Below are 21,170 nucleotides of genomic sequence, written 5' to 3' on the forward strand. Positions count from 1 at the left end.
AGTTCACATCCAATATCAATTTCCACTTGTTTCTTCGCCATTATGGGCCGATCCAAATCCCGAACATCTGGGTCGGGGCCCCGGCGTACAGCTCAGGTCTGTGTCTCCTCGACCCTGCCCCAGCAGGCATTGCACGCTATTGTGATGTCACCTGCAATGAACAGCATGTGTGATGTCACAGGGAAGTGAGTGGTGCAGGCGTGGTTGGCTTTGGCTGGAGCATGGCCTGGGGAGACGACCTCCCCGAGTCTGCAACAGCCTCAGCGCTTGGGACCCGAGCAAGGAGCACCGGGTTAGAATGGGATTAAAATGCTGCTGCTTACCCTCTGGCTTCTGACGTCCTTCGTGAGCCATGGCCATGCAGGTAGGTGGGCCATCTATCGAGTCCAGTGACCTGTCTCTCACTGTGGCCTGAAGTGGGAAAGGGTATTTATGCAGGACTTGTTCAAACTGATCTGTTGCCTACCCATCTCTCCCAACAGCTTCCAACATCCGATGGCCGCTTTCCACCCCCCTCACTCTCATGTTTAATACCCACCGATGGAGGTACCCTCCATGAATTTCTCCAGTCCCCTTTTGAGCCTGTTTAAATCATTAGTCTCCACATCTTGTGACCATGAGTTCATGCCATGCGGCGTATAAAAAGAGCATCTTTGGGCTAGTTTTAAACCTGCACCCCAATCATTCTCAGGTATGTCCCCGAGCCCTTGTATTGTGGGAGACGAGAAGTAGCTCCTTGCTCTTTAAGGTTGCAGATTGTCATGGCATTGAAAGCAACTGCTAAGTTGAGCTCACAGAACAACGTGCAAGGCTCCCAGATGTACGGCCAAGACCACAGGTCATCTTATCGCATGCAGGAGTGCATTTTGGAAACTAGAGTTTGGAAACTACAGTTTCAGAGAAACTTTGGGTCATGGCACATCCGTGTTCCCAGAAACTGTAATCCTTTGGTGTATAAGCAGGGGACTCTAAAATAGAAATAAGGAGGAGCTATTACCACTGTCTGCAACATCATGGGAATATTTTGTCCATTTCTGGTGTTTGTACTTAAAAAAAAAATAATGTTGACAAAAATTTCAAAAAATTGCTGAGTCACCCCCTGGACATCCTGCCTTGTAATGACAGACTAAATCAACTCAATCTATTGGCTCATCAAAGGAAAGATTAAGAGGTTTGATCACAGTTTAGCAGCACCTCCACAAGGACAAACAATTCTGCACTAGAGGGCTAGTTAGGGCGGCAGACAGGCATGATAGGATCTAGTGAATGGAAGTGGAAGTTAGACAAAGTAATCTCAAACTCAGGTGCAAAGAGTTTACTGAAGGGAGCTGGTGGATTCCCCATGCTCTGAAATCACAGAATCAGAGAAAATGAGGGTTGCAGGGACCTCAGGAGGTCACATCTAGTGCAACCCCCTGCTCAAAGCAGGGCTGTCCCCAACTACATCATCCCAGCTTGGGCTTTGTCTAGCTGGGTCTTCAAAACCCACAAGAACAGAGTTTCCACAGCCTCTCTGGATAGCCCGTTCCAGCGCTTTTCCACCCTCCTATGGTAGTGCTTGAATCAATTGACTCTCCAAGAGGCCATATCTCAACCATAAATCCTGGGCTGGAAACAGGAAATTAGCTGGTGGACCTCTACGGCCTGTGCAGCACAAGAGGTCAGACTAGACTATTGCAGCAGCCCCTCTTGCCTTCACACGTATGTCCTTATTAACGTTGTGTTGAGCTCCTCGTCCCATATGCATGCCTGAAACTCCAAGTGTCTGAGCCAGTCAGCCTAATGTAGCAGGCGTCGTGTTCCTCTCTTTGTAGGCCCCTATTTATGCTGCATTCCCAGTTGCAATGTAGTGTAGACATACCCACACATGTTTAAATTAGCCAGCTTGGCTACCAGTAGTAACCTAGCTGTGGCAGCTCAAAGCTCAGCACAGCCAGTCAAACCAAGCAGCCAGGGGAAGCCGCCCATGCTCAGCTCAGCCCCGCCATGGCTAGCATGCACCCCGTACCCGAGCTAGCAGGGGGATGTCTGTGTGCAACGTGGACACTGTCAGCTCAGTGAGCCACCGGCAAGAATAAGGTATGGGCCTGCTAGAGGTGTCAATCAGCAGTAACTCCACTGAAGCCCCCCGAGGTACACACTATTGGTGTGAGCATAGACAGGGTCTCCTGTGCGCTCAGGTCTGTCCAGTGAACTGTGCAGCTCCGTGCACAGAGCGCCTTGTGTTTTGTTTGTAGACTGCGGCCTCAGACCTGCCTTCAAGCCACCCGTCGCGACCACGATGAGAGTCATAGGGGGCCGAGGGGCCCAGGCCGGCGAGTTTCCCTGGCAAGTGAGCATCCAGAGCCACGGGAGGCATTTCTGCGGAGGGATGATCATAAGCAGCTGGTGGATCTTATCGGCAGCGCACTGCTTCGAGGACGAAGCGTGAGTACTGGGAGAAACCCGCCGCCGGCCGAGCCCATGGGCTCCATGTCCACATAGCACAAGTTGGCCACATGCTTTAGAGGCAGACGGCGAGAGAGATGATTTTATGGCACGTGGATCCTTGTCATCTCTTCGCTGCATGCAGGGAGTGGGAAGGAATCGGGTCTCGCTCCGCAGCCAGCCTGCTCCGGCTTCCCTCCGTGGGCTGAGCTGCCTACAGCCCGTGCTGCCGTGTGTCTGGCATCCTTGTACTCCAGCTCTCCCTAGAGGACAGCAGTTATGAAGCCAGGTTTTTCTTTGTGCTGCACAGTAGCAAGCTAGAGCATACTGTACTTTCTCACCTACCACATGCCCCTTCATAAAAAAACACACCTTGTCTTGGGGGAGGCTGAATGAAGAAGACAGGGATTTTTTTCAGAGCTATGGCCACACACAGCAAGAGCAGAGCCTCATCTTCAGCTCACTTACTCTCCCTTTCTTGCTCAGGCAAAAGCAGGGACGGCTCCAGAGGGGGTGCAGTGGCAGGGCAACATCCGCCTTTCAGACTGGACTGTGCCGTGGGAGCCCATGGGGACTTTTAAAGCCCCCAAAGCAGGTAAAAATCCCTTCCCCCTTCCCTTCCATGCTCAAAGGCGCATCTGCTTCCCTCCCATTCCCTTCCTCCTCTGTCTGCTGCTGCTGCTGCTGCTTTCCCAGTTGTCCCAGGGGTGGGGGAAGCTTCAAAGCTGCTCCCTCCAGCTAGGCTGTGTGCGGGCTGGGCTCAGCTGGGACAGTGACAGTGACAGTGGTGATAGCCATGGGGGTCCCCCCCTCCCTGGGTCTGCTTCCAGGGGACTGGGCAGGGTTGGGGAACACCCCCCAACACACACCCACACCCACTGCAGCTGCTGTTGCTGTTCTCAGCAGTCCCCATGCAGCTCAGCTGGAGCTGGAAGGAGCAGCTTTAAAGCCTTGCCTGGCCCTGGGACAGAGGGGAAAGCAGCAGACGCAGGCAGGGGAAGATGGGAAGGAGAGGGGAGAGGAGGGGACATGCCTTTCATCATGGAGGGGATGGGAGTGAAGTTCTTACCTGCTTTGGGGACTTTAAAAAAGTTCCCAGGGGCTCCTGCGGGACAGTCTGCCCCCACAGGTGAGGGGGTGGAGGCTGGGAGCAGGGCTGCAGCCACCTCTGCAGCATGGGTGGCTGTTCCCACACCCCCTTTGCCAAATCTTGCATCTGCGCCTGAGCAAAAGCTGCAGGTTTAACCCTATCACAACTAAACTGTCAGCTGCTCTTGACTCCTCAGCCACAAGCTGAAACTCTAGCTGCTGCTGAAGACTGGACTCCACAGATTTTGACAAGAGCCAAATATAGCCTTCAGGGCTGTGAAATAGGAGGAGAGAGATTGGGATTAGCTAAATTGCAGATTCTTCAGCAAGCCTTCCGAAGAAAGGACAGCTTGATTAGCAGTACATCCAAACCATTAAAAAGGAGGGTGGGTCACTGAGTGAAGAGCAATTAGCAGAAATGAAGTAAGGCATAATGAACCATAACCTCAATTGATTCCTTCAGCGCTGCCTAAATAGAAATGCCACTGCTGCTATTCTGGGCAGCAAACCAGTTTCCCCACTTAAGATACACACCCCAGTTTTGGAAAGCTATTTTGGGGGGAAAGGTACATGGGGTGTGCAAATAAGTACGGTAATAAGGTGGTACCAATTGCATTCTGTCAAAACCGAGTGGGGTTGCAGGGCGCGCACCCAGCCAGTGGCATTTCAGGGGTCAGGTATGTCCTACATGGGATCCAACCCCTGTCATACTTCAGCCCCACCCACATCAAGTCCTGTCAGTACTTCTGCTTGTGTAATAACCATTCCCAATAAGCCTTGTCCTTGTAAGCCCCTTCTACCCATGGATCTCAAACCATTTTGTAAGTCGTGTATATAGCAATGATAATAACTAATACCGTGGTGCCTAAAAACACCAGCTGCAGACTAGGCCCCCACTGTGCTAAGGGCTCTATAAACAGATGACAAAGAAATGGCCCCAGCTCCAAAAGAGCTTCCAATCTAGATTTAAAACATGAGACAACAGGTGGATGGAGAAGCCCAAGGAGGCTTCTTTGATCAGCATGACAAATGGGGAGCTCAGCCCCCGACCAGTATCCAGACTTCTGTAGGTATCACAGAAAGGAGAGTTTTAAAAGAGGACTGGAAGCAAAATAGTCAAGTGGATGGTTAAGGTGAAACTCCTCTCAAGCATGAGATGCTCGTTTGGAAATCAAAGGAGTAGGTGGTGGTGGCTGGCACCACGGCCCCTCCGCAGTGAATGGGAGGGGATGGGTAGAGTAGGGACTGTCATCCTACATGGGATATCAATGGCAGGGTTGGGCCTAAAAACTACTCAGACTGTAGACAGATGTCTCATTTGACCTGGGATTGACTGTCTTGTGATTTGACCCAGATCAAGCCTGGGATGGCACAGCCAATGTGTGCACATCGCCCTCCCAAGCTCCTTTGCCAGTAGGTGGCCGGCAAAGGCACACAGCCAACCCAGTTTGTACCCAGAAGGAAGCATAGACACTGTACAGACATACAACAGCGCGTCCCAGGCAAAAGTGTTGTTACATTTGATGCCGCATTCTTTAGAGGGACCTGAAGTGGGATAATGGATGTGTACATCTGTATGATGTCAGGAGTAAAGGCTTTCTCCAGGGACAAAGACAACATTTGTTAGCACCCTGACTCCCAGCCACCTACCTTTACTATGACCTAGGCTGCCGTCCTATGGCCCATCCCACTTCCACAGGAGGCATTGATGTGTTGAGCTGGGCACAACCTTTGCAACAGCGTTAGGTCCCTTTCAAGGGTCTTTGCACTTGGCTGAGGAAGCAAAAGCTGCCCTGCTCTTCTCCTTTTCATGCAAAACAGGGCAAGTGATTGCTCAACAGCTGTGATTTCATAGACATTAGGGCTGGACGGGATCTCACAAGATCATCGGGTCCAGCCCCTTGCCCCAGGGGCAGGAAGTCTGCTGGGGTCAAATGATCCCAGCAAGATAAGTGATCAGTGACATTTGAACACTTGAAGTGTGGCAACCCAGACTGAGGCCTCTAGCAGTAGCTTCTGGGCAGACAGTCAGTGACAACCCCTGCCCTGAAGGGCTCATGGTCAAGTGAATGAGACAGACAAAGGGTGGGAGATGAAACGGAGGCCCAGAAGAAGGGTGCTCTGGGCTCAGGGTCCCAGAGAGACTGCAGTTCACATCCTTGTTCTGCTACAACCTCTTATGAGACCTTTACTTTGCACCTCGTTCTGCCCCGTTGGGCTCACGGAGAGCAGCACCAAGCCATTAGTGTCCCTTGGCCTCAGCTCCTGCTCTGTAAAATGGAGCTGGCAGCCCTGTCCTGCCTCACAAGAGCAGCATGTGGTAGGTAGGGCAGGTTGGCATCTTAGAGACTAACTGGTTCAGAAAGGCAAGAGCTTTCATAAGCAGCAACTTACTTCAGGAGATGCTGTCAATGGGCTCCTACCAAGGGTCTTGTGAGGATAAATACAGTTGAGAATGGGAAGGGGCTCCGATATTGTGGCAGTCAGGGTCTTATAAGTACACAAGACATGCATCCAAGGGACCAAGCCAGACATAGACCCCTGTCCCTTGGAAATGTCTTCTCTGTAAAACAGTGAGTCAGCCCAGGTCCATGTTTGAAGGCGGGTTTGCAACAGAGCCACGCAAAGATCTGCACAGCCACGTGGTTTCTGTGTTTAAACCCAATAGGGGGAAATGTTATTAAACAACTGCTATCTCCTAAAATGTTGCAGAGAAAATTGAAAACACCAGCATTGTACACCAATGCCCCATGAATCGCTTCATTGCCCTCGAGCTAGCTGCTCTCAGAGCGAGGCACAGCTCAGCATGAGGACGAACCTTTTCACGGTGCTACCTACCCTCGTGTTGAGGTGGCTTTCGGTGCCCTCTGGGACCAGGACCTCCATGTCCTGTTCAGAACAACCATCCCCATCTCTGTAGGATAACACGTCTGCCCCAGACCATCCTCCAGCTCTCTTTTTTATCAATAAGGCCACCAGATCTCACCGTGGCGGTTGGGGTGGTCAACTTGAAAAGCCACCAGAGAGAGATGAAAAAGCTGGACAAGCTGATTGTTCATGAAGACTTCAACAAGCTGACTCTAGACAACGACATCGCCTTGCTCCTGCTCGACTCCCCCATCCGGCTCAATGAACATAAGGTCCCTGTCTGCTTGCCCCTGATACATGATCTCCGCACGTGGAAGAACTGCTGGGTGGCTGGATGGGGAACCACGGTTGCAGGTACCATGCCATGGGGAGAGGGTCATCTGACAGATGTTTTTATCAGCATTCAATGGAGATGTTTCAGTCCCAGCGATGCTCAGGCAGAGAACCAGCAGAAGCCCACACCAGCCAGCTCCTCCATGCAATGGGCAGGCTGATGAGGAGCTGGGAGGCTACCAACCTCCTTCAGGATGCTGAGAGGCTATTTAGTTCAGGTGGTTTAAGGCTGCCTCCTGGCATCAATCTCCTCTGGACAAGGCCCAAATGAACTGGAATTGATGTGTACCCAGAAGGGGCTGTGATGGTAGATGGCACCAAGGAGAAATAACAAGCTCCCTTGGATCTCCTTACATCAGGACTCTTCTCGGTCCTCGATGTGCAGGGGCTTGGTCCTATCTTCTCTTCTCTGAGCTCCCCCTTTGTGAGGGGGCAGGCTTGCTTTTCCATTCAGTCTCCCTGGTATTGTTAAAAAAGGCATTATCCCGTTTTACCCTGCTGCCCCTGTCCAAGCCATGGCTAAGATGCAAAGGCAGACAGCGGCTGCACAGTGTGGGTCAAAGCTGGGCACAGGGTGGGGTATTTTTCTGGGAACCAGCTCCTCCAGGAGAGGGTGGCATTGCCCTGTGGGCTCCTCAGCCACCGTTTCTGAATGCACGGGGTCTTCCTCATGAGCTGACGATGCTCTCTCAGCCTGTTTCATGGGCTGCAGCTCTTTATTAGGTCAACTTGCTAAATCTCCAGGGAAGGCAGGGGCAGGGTTTTCCTTCCCTGTGCTCAGCATATCCGTCTCTGGAGGGGTGTATCCGCACCATCTCCCCAGCTCTCCCAGGCAGAAATGCTCTCAAGCACACGGCATTTCCCCCCCTCCCCTCCATGCACCAAACCTGGAAGTGAAGCTGTTCGGAGGTTGCCCCCTGATGCCAGTCTCCAACCTGTGGGAGGCTGAGATCTTGGGGATGGAGGTGTGAGCCGCCCCCATCACCTCAGGCCTGAGTTTGGCATGTGGCAATAGCGGGGAGTATGGGATGTCTTTGCTGAGGACATGCCCCAAGTGGTGAATAGGGGTGGATATGGGAATAGGTGTGAGTATGGGTGAATAGGGTTGAGCATGAGATGTCTTTGCTGAGGATCTGCCCCAAGTGGTGTATAGGGGTGAGTATGGGAATAGGTGTGAGTATGGGTGAATAGGGGTGAGTATGGGATGTCTTTGCTGTGGACATGCCCCAAGACAGTGGAGTTCTTCTGGTGTAAATGAGGTCTGGTATGCTTATAGGTGGTAAGGAGTTGCTTACTCCAAGCTCTGGGATGAGGAGGGAGTATCAGTACTCTGGGAGAGTCTCGGAGAGTAGCAGCGTTGTTGCTCCCAGAGTAACACGTGGGGGCTAAAAGAGGCTGAGCTGCCCGGGGGAGACCTGCGGTGCTCCATGTAGCAGCCCCTAGCAAGACCCAATTGCTGGGGGCCTGCCAGGGCACACAGCACTCAGGGTGCACGGGGGGTCTCAGCAGTGCTGCCCCCAGTGAAAGACAATGTCACATTGGAGAGACCCCCTCATCCCCCTGCTGAATCTCTACTGGGAGCTATTGTGGGACAGCCCAGAGTCAGGAGGGCACAGGGGTGGCCTAAAACCCCCTTTCCCTTTATGGTTTAGTTTTGTAAGGTCTGCCTTGGAGGAAGCCAACTCCAAGGACTTCTGGCACCTCAATGGACAAGGGAGGGACATGTATTTCCCCCACTCAGGAGCTGCGGGGGCCAGATTCCCCCTTTCCCCACCAAAAGTGAGGCCCTCATAGAGCCTGCATTGGTGTCATAGCCCTAGCACCGCAAGGAGGGCCTGGCATGGGGCTGCTCCATATTTTCCCACCACTTCTACTTCTCCTCCACTCCCCAAAGTGCCTAGATTTGGCCCAGCCGTGGTAAAGGTTCATCCTAGGCCAGAAGGACTTTGCTAGGGAGCCATGAAGCTGTTTTCCCCTGAGGTGCAAATCCTCCAGGGGCTTCGCCTGGGCCGGATGCCTTTACGCCCCTCTGTGTTTGGAAAGCTGGACTGTGTTGCTGCGATGTGCTGCCTGATGTCCTGCTGTGACCTGACCCTGCTCTTTCTGGCAGGGGACAAGACAAAAACCACCACCATGCTCCAGAAAGTGGAGATGCAGCTGATCAGCCAGAAGCAGTGCGCCCAGTGGATCTCGCAGCTGACCGACAACATGCTGTGCGCCGGCTACGAGGAAGGAGGGAAAGATGCCTGCCAGGTATAGTCAGCGTGCTCCTGTCTCACTGTGCTGCTGGCACGGGCCGGGAGAGCTCAAAAATGGAAGCTTATTTGCTTTAGTAATGAACATCGATCCTCTCCACAGCTTCCTGGGGTTGCTAATGCTTTGCTGCATGTGTCCAGGCTGTGAAACTCTTAAGAAGGGCAGCCAGGGAGCTGTCTGGAAAGCATATTGATGAGGACAGTGGAGCAGGGGCTAGCAAAAACATTGTGCTCACTTTGGAGCATGGCACCTGGCCTCACTGTTAAGCACCCTCCATTGTCTTGCCCCGGGAGAGGCAGTAGTAGAGCTGTTTCCACCCTGCTAGGGAAGCAGATGAGCTTACTGGATGGCTTTAGCAGTGCTCGCAGACAATGAAAAGGAGGAAAAATGAGCCAAGTCTGGATTATTCCCTCCCCAAAAATTCACAGGAGGCCATCTTGATGGCCAGCCTTGAACCCAGGTACCTGCCAAACATTGTTCTGCTCTTCCAGCTGCTCACAGGTTGGTGTAACCATAAACATGGTGATCTCAGTCCAGAGGACGCGGCCGCCTTGTATTATGGTACAGCTTGACTTATATTTCACTGGCAACAAATAGAAGCTGCCTTATCAATGTCTGATGAGGCCAGGAAGCGTCACCTCCTTTGCGATCCACTGAAGTCCTCTTCCTCAGGCAGGGTGAAACCACATCGTCGAGGCAGAAAAGAGAAGCTTAGCTTTACACACCCATCCTTGGAACAGAGGGAGAATTTCAGTCTCCGAAAGCCATTCATCTGGCCACTTTCACCTGCGTTCAAGACAATCAAAAATTTTAAAAAGAAAACTGCCAGGGGGTAACATTAATATGATTAAATAATGCACTTCTTTATTCTGGCCTTAAGTTCTGTGCTTGATTGATGCTGTTGCAACAGCCAGACCCCTCTGTACCAGCAAAATGAAGCTCATGTATCCAAAAAAAGCTGACTAGGGCCTTATTTTGATCTACAATACACTGGAGCATCTGGAGAAGGGAGCAAGTAATGTGGGGGCCAGACAAACAGGGCATGTGTATACAAGGCAGAGTTCTCCAGGCCCGGCCTCAGAGGTCAGGTGTCCAGCTCATTAATATGAAGCCTCAGTTATTGCCCACCGTTAATGGAGAGTTGCTAGATTTGGAGCAGGAAATGCATTATAATCTGAAATGATGAAAAACCCTGGAGTAGGGACAAGAGCCAGTGCAGGAGCATTCAGACCGTGCTATTCCCTCCCCAATTTGCCGTGGAAATGTTTCCGTTCCAGTGATGTTCGGTTAGAGAACCAGCAGATACTCATGACAGCTGCCTCACCCATCCAACAGGCAGGCTGAGGAGCTGGGACCCTGGGCACCCTGGCCTCAAAAGGCATGTCTACACTCAGACAGCGGAGGAAATAAGCTCTGCCTGCCTGATCCCTCTTAACACATCCACACGTCAACTCCAGAAATGAGGCAGGGAGAATACCTGGAGCAGGACCTTAACCGCTGCTCTTGGGCACTCTGGAAAACCATGTTTTGAGCGTGCCAATCACCTCCTGTTCAGCATAGACATGCGAGGCATGGGGATGAGTGAGCAGGGCTTATTTCTTTGATGCCATGACTGGGCACTCAGCCGCAGCAGCCTAGACACGACCTAAGTGTGTGATGTCTCAGGCTCTTCTTTCTGCTCCCAGAGCTTCCAGCCTGTCTTATCTTGCAGATTGTCTCAGAGTTAGGGCGCTCAATTCCCTTTCACAGAGGATTTGCAAATCTCCTAAACCAGATTGAAACCTGGTTTTGAAATCTCATTGGATTCGAATTCTCAAAATCTCTCCCCCCCTCCCCACCCCCAAAGTGAACTGGCCTTTGTCTGCCCAGCCCTGCTAAGTACCTGTGGGAGGGACATGAATATTAGCGCTGCACCCACATGAATTAGCTCAACCTGTCTATGGACTTTGCAAACAGTCCCCTGAAATGTGTGCTGAGCCCCCCAAGAAGGGGCCCTGATGAATGCTGAGCAGGGAGGGGAGAGAAGGAGGTGTTTTGTGAAGGCTCCTTCTCACTGTTGTTGAAGGGTTAGGCCCAAATTGAGCTCTGCCTTTCAGTACATAAGTCCTTTAGATCCTACCTAACTCAGGGAAGCATGTCCTGCCCCCCAAAATGTGATGGGAGGGGAAAGGACCTTCCCACTTTTTAACCTCATTACCTGACAGCTAGGGCACCTGCCTAGAGAGTGGGAGACCCAGTTTCTATGCTCCCTTAGTCAAAGGAGGTTTGAATCCATATCTCCCACTTCTCAGCAGAGTGCTTTGACCCCAAGGCCAGGGGCTCAACAGGGCGAGGAATAACCTCCATCCTCCAGTTGGTGCTGGCCCTTTGGGCAATCAAGAAGAGAAGGTATGGGGCCAGAAACAGAGCAAGCCAGAAGGATCCTGGTTCTGGCATTTACCCCCTCTGCTGCCTATCTTTTTTCTCTGTTTAGTGCAAGAGACGGACTACCCCTGGGGGCAGGAGCAGAGACAGAAGCCAGAGGACTCCTCCCTTCCATGGCAGTGCCCATCCCACTGACCCCACCATTGGGCCCCTTCTATGGAGTGGGGTCTGTATCTGTGTAAATGCTGCTTTCCCACTTGAAGGGGCACTGGGTTTGAGTCTTCATGCCTTGAACCCTGGGTGCTCTCCAGTACACTGTGAGAGAGCAGGAGCAGGAGGAATTGTCTCTTCATACATTTAGGGATGAACTGGAGCTAAAACTCCGTACCTGGGGACTAGTCAAGAGTTATGCATTGCATGTCTATTAGATGTATCTGCACAACTACCTGCCTCTATGCTGCTGCCGCCTGCTGCCTTATCACTGGTGTGTGCCCCTAGGTCTCTCCACCTTGTGCTACAACCCACCGGTACTTCAGCATCTCCGACTGATATTTCTCTAGCAACCCTTGCTACTGATATGACTGTAGTAATAGGGGCCACTAGGAATGGTTGATTAAATAGCTTCACCCTTTCTGACCATTAGAAAGGGGTAGAAGCATCTACAAGGTCTAGAGGCTGCACTAGGGTATCCCTAGGTGAATCATGACACACTTGCTTTGTGCGGTACATCCCAGAAGGATGTCAAATGCGCCGGACGCACCAATAAGCCCTCTTGAGAGAGCAAGCTTATAGCCACACCCCTCTTGTGCATCATATGGGTGGCTACATTGCACCTGCCCAGGGTGGCACGGTCATGCTGGGTTTCAGCGTGTCGCTGTCTAGAACAGGGGTGCCCAACCTGTGACACACATGACAAGGGCAGTGTGTGCATGTGGCATGCAGCAGATGGTGGAGGGGGCAGGCAGCAGAAGGGTATATTGTGGGGGGAGCTGAAAGCAGAGCAGCATATTGGGGAGGGAAGTTTAGGTTAGAAATAAGGAAGTTGTGGCTAGAAAGATTAGGAAAACTAGGAGGGTAGCAAAGCACTGGAACAGATGACCCAGAGAGGTGGTGGACTCTCCATCCTTGGAGGTTTTGAAGCCCCAGGTAGACAAAGCCCTGGCTGGGATGATGTAGTTGGGGCTGGTCCTGCTTTGAGCAGGGGGTTGGACAAGATACGACCTCCTGAGGTCCCTGCAACCCCAATTTTCTATGAGGGAGCACAGGTCAGGGAGAAGAAAGCAGAGCAGCAGATTGGACAGGGAAAGGGGATCAGAGTGGGTCTTGGGGAGAGTCTGGAGCTTAATTTGTGGCACCCCTGGCAAAAAGTTTGGCCCTCACTGCTCTGTAGCAATCGATGGGGGTGCAGACAGGCATATATGTGACCACAGCACCTGCAAGGGGCCATGCCCGGTAAAGGGTGGAAGCATTATACCACTGCAGAAACATGACTGCTTTGTGGGCTATTGATGTGGTTTCTATAATATCCCAGGGAGATTCAATAGCATAGCTCTCACAAATTTTTACTTAAAAAAAAAAATCAATTCAATTAAAACAATCTATCGTATACCCGTTTCCTAAGGGTTCTTCAGAGAAATATCCAGAAAGGCTTTGAATTAATGCTAATAGGATCCGCCATTGACTGATTGTTCTATTTAGACATAAACATTAGCATTAATGGATGACTGAAGCACACATACGCTAAAGAGCAGGCACTAGAAATTATCTGTGCAGTTCACGTGTGCCGCTTTTCTCCGGTGACCCTGCGAATCACAATTTAGGTCTAATTCCTTGTTTTCTTAGGCATCTTTTGTTAGATTCTGAAGCAAAAGTAACTTGAGCAATAATTGAAGTGTAAGGGCTTTAGCTCACAAAGAAAATGCCTCTTAATTGCCTTGCTTAACTCATCAAGATTCGGGAAATAGCCCCGTTCCATTTCAAAAGGTTTGTAGGAAAGGGAAGATTTGGATTATCCAGAGGCTTGGAGATCACCAGTTTGAGCATGGTTCAGGCTGGTGGTATAGGAAAGCTGGTTGTGCGCTGGCATTCAGGAGGGTGGTGTTTGAACCCTTGTGTTTCTGTGACAGGGATGATGCACCCTTTCTTTCACCTTTAACGTGACTTGTTGATGCATGTAGTAAGGTCTTGGAGCAGGGCTGTGGCTATGATGTCTGGTGTGCGGCGAGTCTCTACTTGCTGTTAACTGTGGTCGTGTTGACTCTTACCCCACCGGGAAGCGGTAGGTCTGAGTCCATTTCCCCATGACTAGGCCACACTGAGGACAAACACAGCCTAATCAATGAGGTGAGCAGGACTCAGCTGTGGGCCATCTGAGTGCAGAAGCCAAGCCCTGAACAGCTTGGGGAGATCGAGTAGAGGGTTTGTGGATTTTCCTGCTTGTATGCACTCACGTGTCACGTCTCGTGCAAGAGGCAAAAGCCACCCACATCTTTCAAGCAGTGCCAGACTCCAGGAGCTCAATCTGTTTAATCCATTGAAGCCAACGTTGCAGGATGACTTGGTCCCACCATGTGCACAATATGGACAGAGGGAACAGAAACGGGGTGCTAAAGGCCTCTCCTGTCTATCATATAAATATATAACCCTGGCTGGCAGTGAGAGCTGGACAAGGTCAGACTAGAAATAAGGCAGCGAGGGGCATGAAACACTGGAATAACTCACCAAAGGCCATGGTGGATTCTCCATCACTAGAAATGTTTAATTTAGGCCTGGGTGGGCTTTTGCTCCTAGAAGTTTGTTGTTTAGGAGGCCTCTGCTTTGCAGGATGAGCTCTCTGGGGGCCCCTCCTAGCCTGATGATATGTTCCTCTTTTATCGTGACAGATCCCAAAGATGGGGGCTTCTTCCTTTGTTCCAGGTATTTGAGTATCCCTCATCACTGTCAAATCTGAGCCTCATACTAATGGATTGTATCCCCAGGGCTCCCCAGTGGGTTAGGATAACACTGTTAGTCCCATTTTACAGATGGGGAAACTGAGGCACTAGGTCACTGAAGTGACTTGCCCAAGATCTCAAAGGGACCCTGGAGTAGAGTCCAGAACTGAATCCCCCTACCATGTTCGCTGAGCCCTGGGGCAAGGACTACATTCGCCCTTCCCGCCCACACGTTGGAAAAGACCATTAATGTTTATGCGTGATTTTCCATCCTTGCAGCTGTCTCTAACCACTGTGGGTTCAGAGACAACAGGAATAAAACCGTCCTCTCTGTGTGTCGAAGCCTGTATTCCCTGCAGTCTGAACCGGGCTAATGGCAAATGCCATTATTTTAAATGCTGATCCTCTTCAATTTATAGCCCTCATACCAACGAGGACGGGAAACCAGCAGTGACTTGCGAGAGCTGTGCCTTCCCCTAATGAGCGTCTGATGATATGTTGGGTTGTTCGCCCTCCCTCTTAGCGGCCCCCACCTAAAAAGATGCAAATGGCTGAATGTGTGCGTGCGCGTGTTTCCTGATCAATGACAATGTCAGGGGCACGGACGAAAATCAGATGAGAAGTGACAAAGGCCATCGGCCGAAGCCTACTGAAGTCAATAGAAAGGCTCCCAGCATTCACAGTAGACTCGGGAGGTGCTGAAGGAAGATGAATGGTTGGGTGAATTTAAGAAACAGAAACAAGGTTATTTGTCCACAGGATTATTTACTAGTAAATATACCCTCCTCCTCTCTTTTCCCCATGGGAGGATTAACAAGCACTCTTGGAGTGCATGAATTAAGCATGAGGCCTGATTTACTGTGGTTGATTATACTCATTCCTAAGGGTAGGGGCGAAGAATCAAAGCGAGCTGAACGGGAAACTGGGGCTCTGGGTGGGAACAGCTGATGCCGAGTAACTCTTCTTGTGCTCACAATGACACTGTGGCAAGTGGAAGTTAAACTGGGATAGCTTTGCCCTTAAGGAAGCAGAGCTAAATGGCCTTGCTTTAGCTTTTGCTTACTGCACAGTAATTACGTACAATGCCAACACACGCAGTCACCATGTGTCAGCTGTTCCACAGTAAGTCCCCAACCCCGTGAATTTGCTTTCATTTGGTTGTGTGGCCGTGCTGTACGCTGAACGATGAGCGGCTGACGCAGGGCGCTATTTTTAAGTAACGCTGTGCGCGAGAACTGGGTTCTTTGACTAATTAGTAGTACCAGATGTCTGACATCTATTGCTGACCAGAGCTATTCCAACAGCAAAGGTACGGGAGGCTGGAAGTTGAAACATCCCACACCCTAGCATTTTATAGTTTTGGGAGTGTTTTGCCTAAAAGGGTCTGTGCCCTTTTTATCTCCTCTCCTTCATGGGAATGGAGCACTTTGACTCAGATTTGTAAAGGGATTCAGATGCCTGAAGAGGCAGATAGGACCTAAAGGGTGATTTTCAGATGTGGGTGGGCACCTCACTCCCATTACCATATGTTCTTGATTACGACACGCCTCCAAGAAAACATGCGCCGGTTTTTTGGAAGGCAGAATATAGGAAAAAAGATTTTTCCAGAGTCTCCGCTGACGGTATGACGTAGCTTAAGTCCTTCTGGAAACTTAAAGTGTGGCATCCCACAGCTACTCCTGGGATGTCATGCTTCTGGACACTTTATGTTTCCAGGAGGACTTGCCGTATACCACACAAGGCTAGGCCCCAGACCCTTTCAAGGAGAGTAGGAAGGCCTTACTTCTTTTCTTTATAAATGCTGGTTCCACATCACAAGCTTCATCTTAGATACCGCCAGCAGCTCACTTGTTGCTAGCTGTATGTAAGAAAATAGGGTAACTTTTAAAGCTCCCCGATTCCATACCAACAAGGACTGGAGACAGGGGTTGGTAGTCTTAACCCATCCCAGATGGATGCCTGTCCAGCCTCTGCTTGAAAACCTCTAGTGAAGGAGGTTACGCTGACCCATCCCTTTAGGCAAATCATATCACGTCTTTGCTCAGTTTCCCCAGTTATAAAACGGGGCTCATAAGTAACCCTCCACAGACTTTGCTTCTCATACTGCAGTAGGGGACACAAAACACAGTCCTATTACTGTAGGAAGAAAACATAGCTTCACTAGCAAAAGTCCCATTGATCTCAGTTAGTGCAGGCTGTAGGAAGAGATTCATTGACAGGGATCCTGTATCCCTGCATAGTAATCCTGTGCGAATCAAAGGTCATCGCCAGGAGAGCATGAATAGGATCCCTGCAATTATAAGGTCAATGTGGGAGCAGAGCTTATCTTTTGGCCCTGTATTTCTATAGTGTCCAGGACAATAGGCCAGGCCTGAAGATCCAAGCTGCTTCAATGGGAATAATTAATACTAGTGATGAGTTTACGCAGCCTTCTCTCCATCTTCAGTTTGATTTGTTCCCTGCATACACTGGGGGAAAACTAGAAAAAACACAAACACCATATGGGCCCAAACTCTGCATCCATTGAAGCCAATGGGAGTTCTGCCATAGACTTCAATAGGAGCAGGATCAGACACTGTAACGAGCCCCATTTCCTTGCTCATTAGTTAATCCGAGCAAGCAGCTTTGGGAAGCTGTGTGTGCGGAGGAGGCAGCGCGTACCGCCGTCAGAGCTGCTTTTCAAACGGGGATGAAAGAGAGAGAGAACATTTCCCAGGGAAGCCGGCTCTGCCTTGGGGAATGTGTTGATCCTGAATTTCTGACATGCCACATAAATTATCGGAGACAAGAAAGTAAAATGGCGGGGCCCAGTGCAAGATTGAGCTCTGTATTATTTAGAGCAGAGACTTTAAAGCACTTAATGCTGGAAATAAGTCACATGACACTTACAAGAGAGACACTGTGTCTTGCCGGGTGCTTTTGATCAGCGCTATACATTGGTCCTTTCTCTCTCCAACGGGTGCTTGGCTGCATTTGTACTTAGACATCATACAGGAAACTAAACAAATCCTCCACTTTCATGCCACAGCGGCAAACGAAAGCACTTGCCTTTTCAGTGCGGCAATAATGTTCATCGGAGGCTGGCGTGCGTCATCTGGGCCAAGGTCTCCTTTGAAAACGGGAGCTTGTTGTCAGTCCATTTAGCCTGGTTGAGGAGAGGTTTGATTGGATTGATTGTTCATGGTTTCTTATTGAAATATTGCAATGTCATCACCCCTCCGCCCGCACGAACCACGACTGGAAACTAACTGGCAACTGGGTTAATAGAAGAGGCCAAGGACTGCATAGTCACAGGCACTGAGCCCTCCCACTCTTGGATGATGGTTTACATGGGCTCAAGGTTAAGGCATGTTGCTGGGGTTGGATGGGGTACAGAAACCCAGCACTGCTGCTGCCCATGCTGCTCTCATGGCCTCACATTGAATTGGCACCTTCCATGTCTGGCTGTTTCTCGGGCATCTCATAGAAAACCCATGAGGCACTTATACACGCTACGGCATTTAATCCTCGTTAATTTAGCAAGCTTTAAAAATTTTAACTTGGGTTATTTTGATGCGTCGCATTTGTGTTTTCACGCCACGGTCTTTCAAACAAATTAAGTCCCGTGTGTAATTCCTCGCAGCAGGGGAAACCAAATACCAATCTACCCCCAGTAATGTCTTTCCTAATGAATTACAGCAGGAGGCACATGTTTGCCGGTAAAACAGCCTCCACAGTGCCCTCCAATGTCCAAAATTGCCATGTCCAATTGCCCCTGAGCATGAGGCACGTTTGGTTTGCTCATGCAGATGCATAGTGGATATAAGGCCAGGCTCTGATTGCTACAGAACATGCTGTACCATCTCCCATTGCACTGCCTTCTTAAATCCTAGGGTGACAGCGGAGGACCACTGGTTTGCACCTATGGGAACATCAGGAGATGGTTTGCAGTCGGCATAGTCAGCTGGGGGCAGAACTGTGCAGAAAGACACAGTCCGGGAATGTACACCATCATCATCAACTACCTCTTCTGGATACAGAAAAAGACAGCCTTGGAAGGGAAACCTTTCTTCCCCGAAGCAAAGGGGAACGCCACAAGTGCCAAGATACTCCTTTCGGGGGCCAGGAAGTGCCCAGTGCCTCCTAAATCTCCTCTCCTTTTCTTTATCTATTTTGTATCAACTATTTTGCTAATAAACATTTTCAAATCCTAATAAAAATCCATGTTACGATCTCATACAAAAAACTAGAACTCTTGGTTCCAAAATGATACCTTTTATTAGACCAGCTGGGAAATGGCAAGACAACTGTCCTGATGTTGTGATGTTATGATCTCAACCCTTTCTCCCCAATAGCCTCTTTGGCAGGATTATCCAGATGAGCTCCTTCTCAGCATGGTGGGTTTAGATGCCAAGATGGTTGCAGCCCAGATAGTTCAGAGGAGGAGGAGATGGCCCAGGCAGAAAGGGAGACACCACAAGCACTGAGCTGTGCAAAAAATATCCTGAGAACAGGATAGCAGCCCTTTCAAATGTCAGCACGTCTCAAACAGTTGCCTTGGGGCTAATGCATGTATTGTCTAGCCTACCAGCAAAGGTAACAACAGGGCAGTTGTTAGAAAAATATTGACTTTCCTTGGCTGCCCTTCTGGGTGCTGAGTATTCAGAATCTGGTCTGAATGGACTAGACAGTGAGCAGCTCTCCTCCCTGACTATCAAACGGTGATTGAATTTTTACAGGATGCTTTTAAGGGGCTTATTTGAGTCACAACTGGAGAGGAACCTGATGGATTCCCCAGCCCTACAGACCCTGGGAAGAGAAGCAGCCAGTGAAAGGTTGCAAGGATGAAAGGATGTTGGCATCTCATCACTTCCAGCCTGCTGCTGCCTGGTCTCTGCTTGCTGACAGATCTTGTCTTCCAGCGCCGGCCCTGGATGACTGCCTAAGCCTGGCTCCCTGGTCTTGCCTGTATTCCTGTCTCAGCCCCTACTTTGGTCCCTAGCTCTGCTCCATCCCAGCTCCCGTGCAGTATTTGGGATTTGCAGGTGCCTGAATGTGGCCTCTCTCCTGGTTTTCTGCCTCCAGCTCCTGACTTTTTGAACTCTAGCTCTGGCGGCCTCTCGGTTACAATCCCTCCACCGTGGCTGGGTCAGACTGCCTGCACTCTGGTCATTGCAGTGCTATTGAAAAGCAGAAGAGAGCTAGGGAGGTTTTTTTGTGAGTCACTCATTAGTTATGGTAATTAGACACATTGTGGTAAATAGTGCCATGACGTATGGACTCTGAGCCTTTCTAAATAGGCAGCGTGTAATAAAGAAGATGGCTAGTAATTGCAGGCTCAGACAGAAAGCTCAAACACAGCTTGATTTCCAGCTTTGTCTCTCTTGTTTACCAGGAGCCCACACCTGTTTGGAATAATGTACAGTATGCAGGGTGGCTGAGTATTATCCTGCAACCAAATGGGTCATTACACACAGGAAGAAAAGAAAAACGGGGTCTTTTTCAGGGACTGATCATAGGCACGTGGGAAGTATTTCCACTTCCAAGTGAAAATAGCTTGGTTTGGAGCATTCAGCACATGACAGGAGGTGGTCAGGACCCCAGACACCCTGACCCCTGGCTGTCAAACAAAGGCCATTGCACAGTGATGTCAGCCCTCGCAGGACTGAGGTCGGCCAGGGTGCATCCCATCACAGCTGATGGTCTTTCAAAGCCCTGAGCCTGACTGATGCTGTGCCCCATGTCAGGGGGCACCTCTCTCCTGCTTGCACACAAATGCTTCAGGAATACCCAGCAAGGGATTCCCTTGGCACACAGGTCAGGAGATGATCCAGGTGGGAGATTCCCAGGGCACCATCTGGAAGTGAGGGGCTCTGGGGCTCCCCTGCTTGCAGAGCTATGATCCAACATGGGGTGCGGCAGATAGACACGGGCACCCTAGGCATGCATGATTGGTCCCCTGACACCCGGGAGCATCTGCCCAGGGCAGCTGGAGAGCACTGGCAGTCATGGGCCATTCATGCTCTTCCACCAGAAGCAAACAGACATTAGTCATGAAAAAAGAAGCACAAAATATTGCAAGGTTCAGTCACGCTCACAAGTTTGGGCATTTGTGGCGGGGACCAGGACTAGGACATCCGTTCACTCAGCTTTTGTGCCTCCATAAAAGATGTAATGGCATCACAGAGGTGACATCTGTTTGCCACCTTGGAGTCTCTTGAGCTGTCTGGAAAGAGAATACGAAGTTGTTAGGCAACACAGAACAATGGCTCTTCAACGTCTCACCCTTTGCAACACTGAAAAAGCTCAAGGACTTGCAGCAAGGATAAAAGTGTGTGAACGTGCAGGAGGATTGTGGCTAGCAAATTGCTTTTAATTAGCTTGATGCTTTCTGGCTAGCTAGCACAGAAGACTTGTAAATGAGAATTAATTCATCCACCTTAAGCTAATGCAAACCCATCTTGGCATAAAAGTCAGCCTTTATTTGCTGTGTTATCTGAGCAGAAAATAATGCCTAATTATTATTAGTTCTGAGTAATGCTTATGAAAATTGCTCGACATTAATTTTGCATGGCTGACTGGTTAATGGATGCGCAAGGGTCTTATAACCCTCCGCAAAAAGACTAATAAAAGCTAAAAACAAGGGGAATATGTTACTTTAACAGCTATTAGTAGAAGATTGTGTCTGCAAGCATTAATACCTGTATTTATTTTCCCTTCTATTAATAATGTATCAACAGATTATAGAAGCTGTGGCAATGGCTAGACACCATGAAATATTTCTTAGCGCCGCATGCTGTTCAGCTGTGGCATTCTTCCCCCAAAGGAAATGATGGATGTCCTCCCACTGGTATCATTTCTGTGTGAGGGTAGCGTAGTGTACTGGAGTCGCTAGCACGCGGCGTGGACAAATCCTGTATT

At 50.1% G+C, this 21,170-nt stretch overlaps 1 protein-coding gene across 1 annotated transcript; it reads left to right on the forward strand.

Moving 5' to 3' along the window:
• Positions 1–213: 213 nt before the first annotated feature.
• LOC102558036 (serine protease 55) lies at positions 214–18,463 on the forward strand. Its single transcript, XM_059727197.1, has 5 exons — positions 214–364; positions 2,238–2,427; positions 6,488–6,738; positions 8,828–8,970; positions 18,143–18,463. Exons 1-5 carry the CDS (start codon positions 310–312, stop codon positions 18,461–18,463), a joined length of 960 nt encoding a protein of 319 aa, XP_059583180.1. The 5' UTR covers positions 214–309.
• Positions 18,464–21,170: the final 2,707 nt, after the last annotated feature.

The sequence above is a fragment of the Alligator mississippiensis genome, chromosome 1, assembly GCF_030867095.1.
Source record: "Alligator mississippiensis isolate rAllMis1 chromosome 1, rAllMis1, whole genome shotgun sequence".
NCBI lineage: Eukaryota > Metazoa > Chordata > Crocodylia > Alligatoridae > Alligator > Alligator mississippiensis.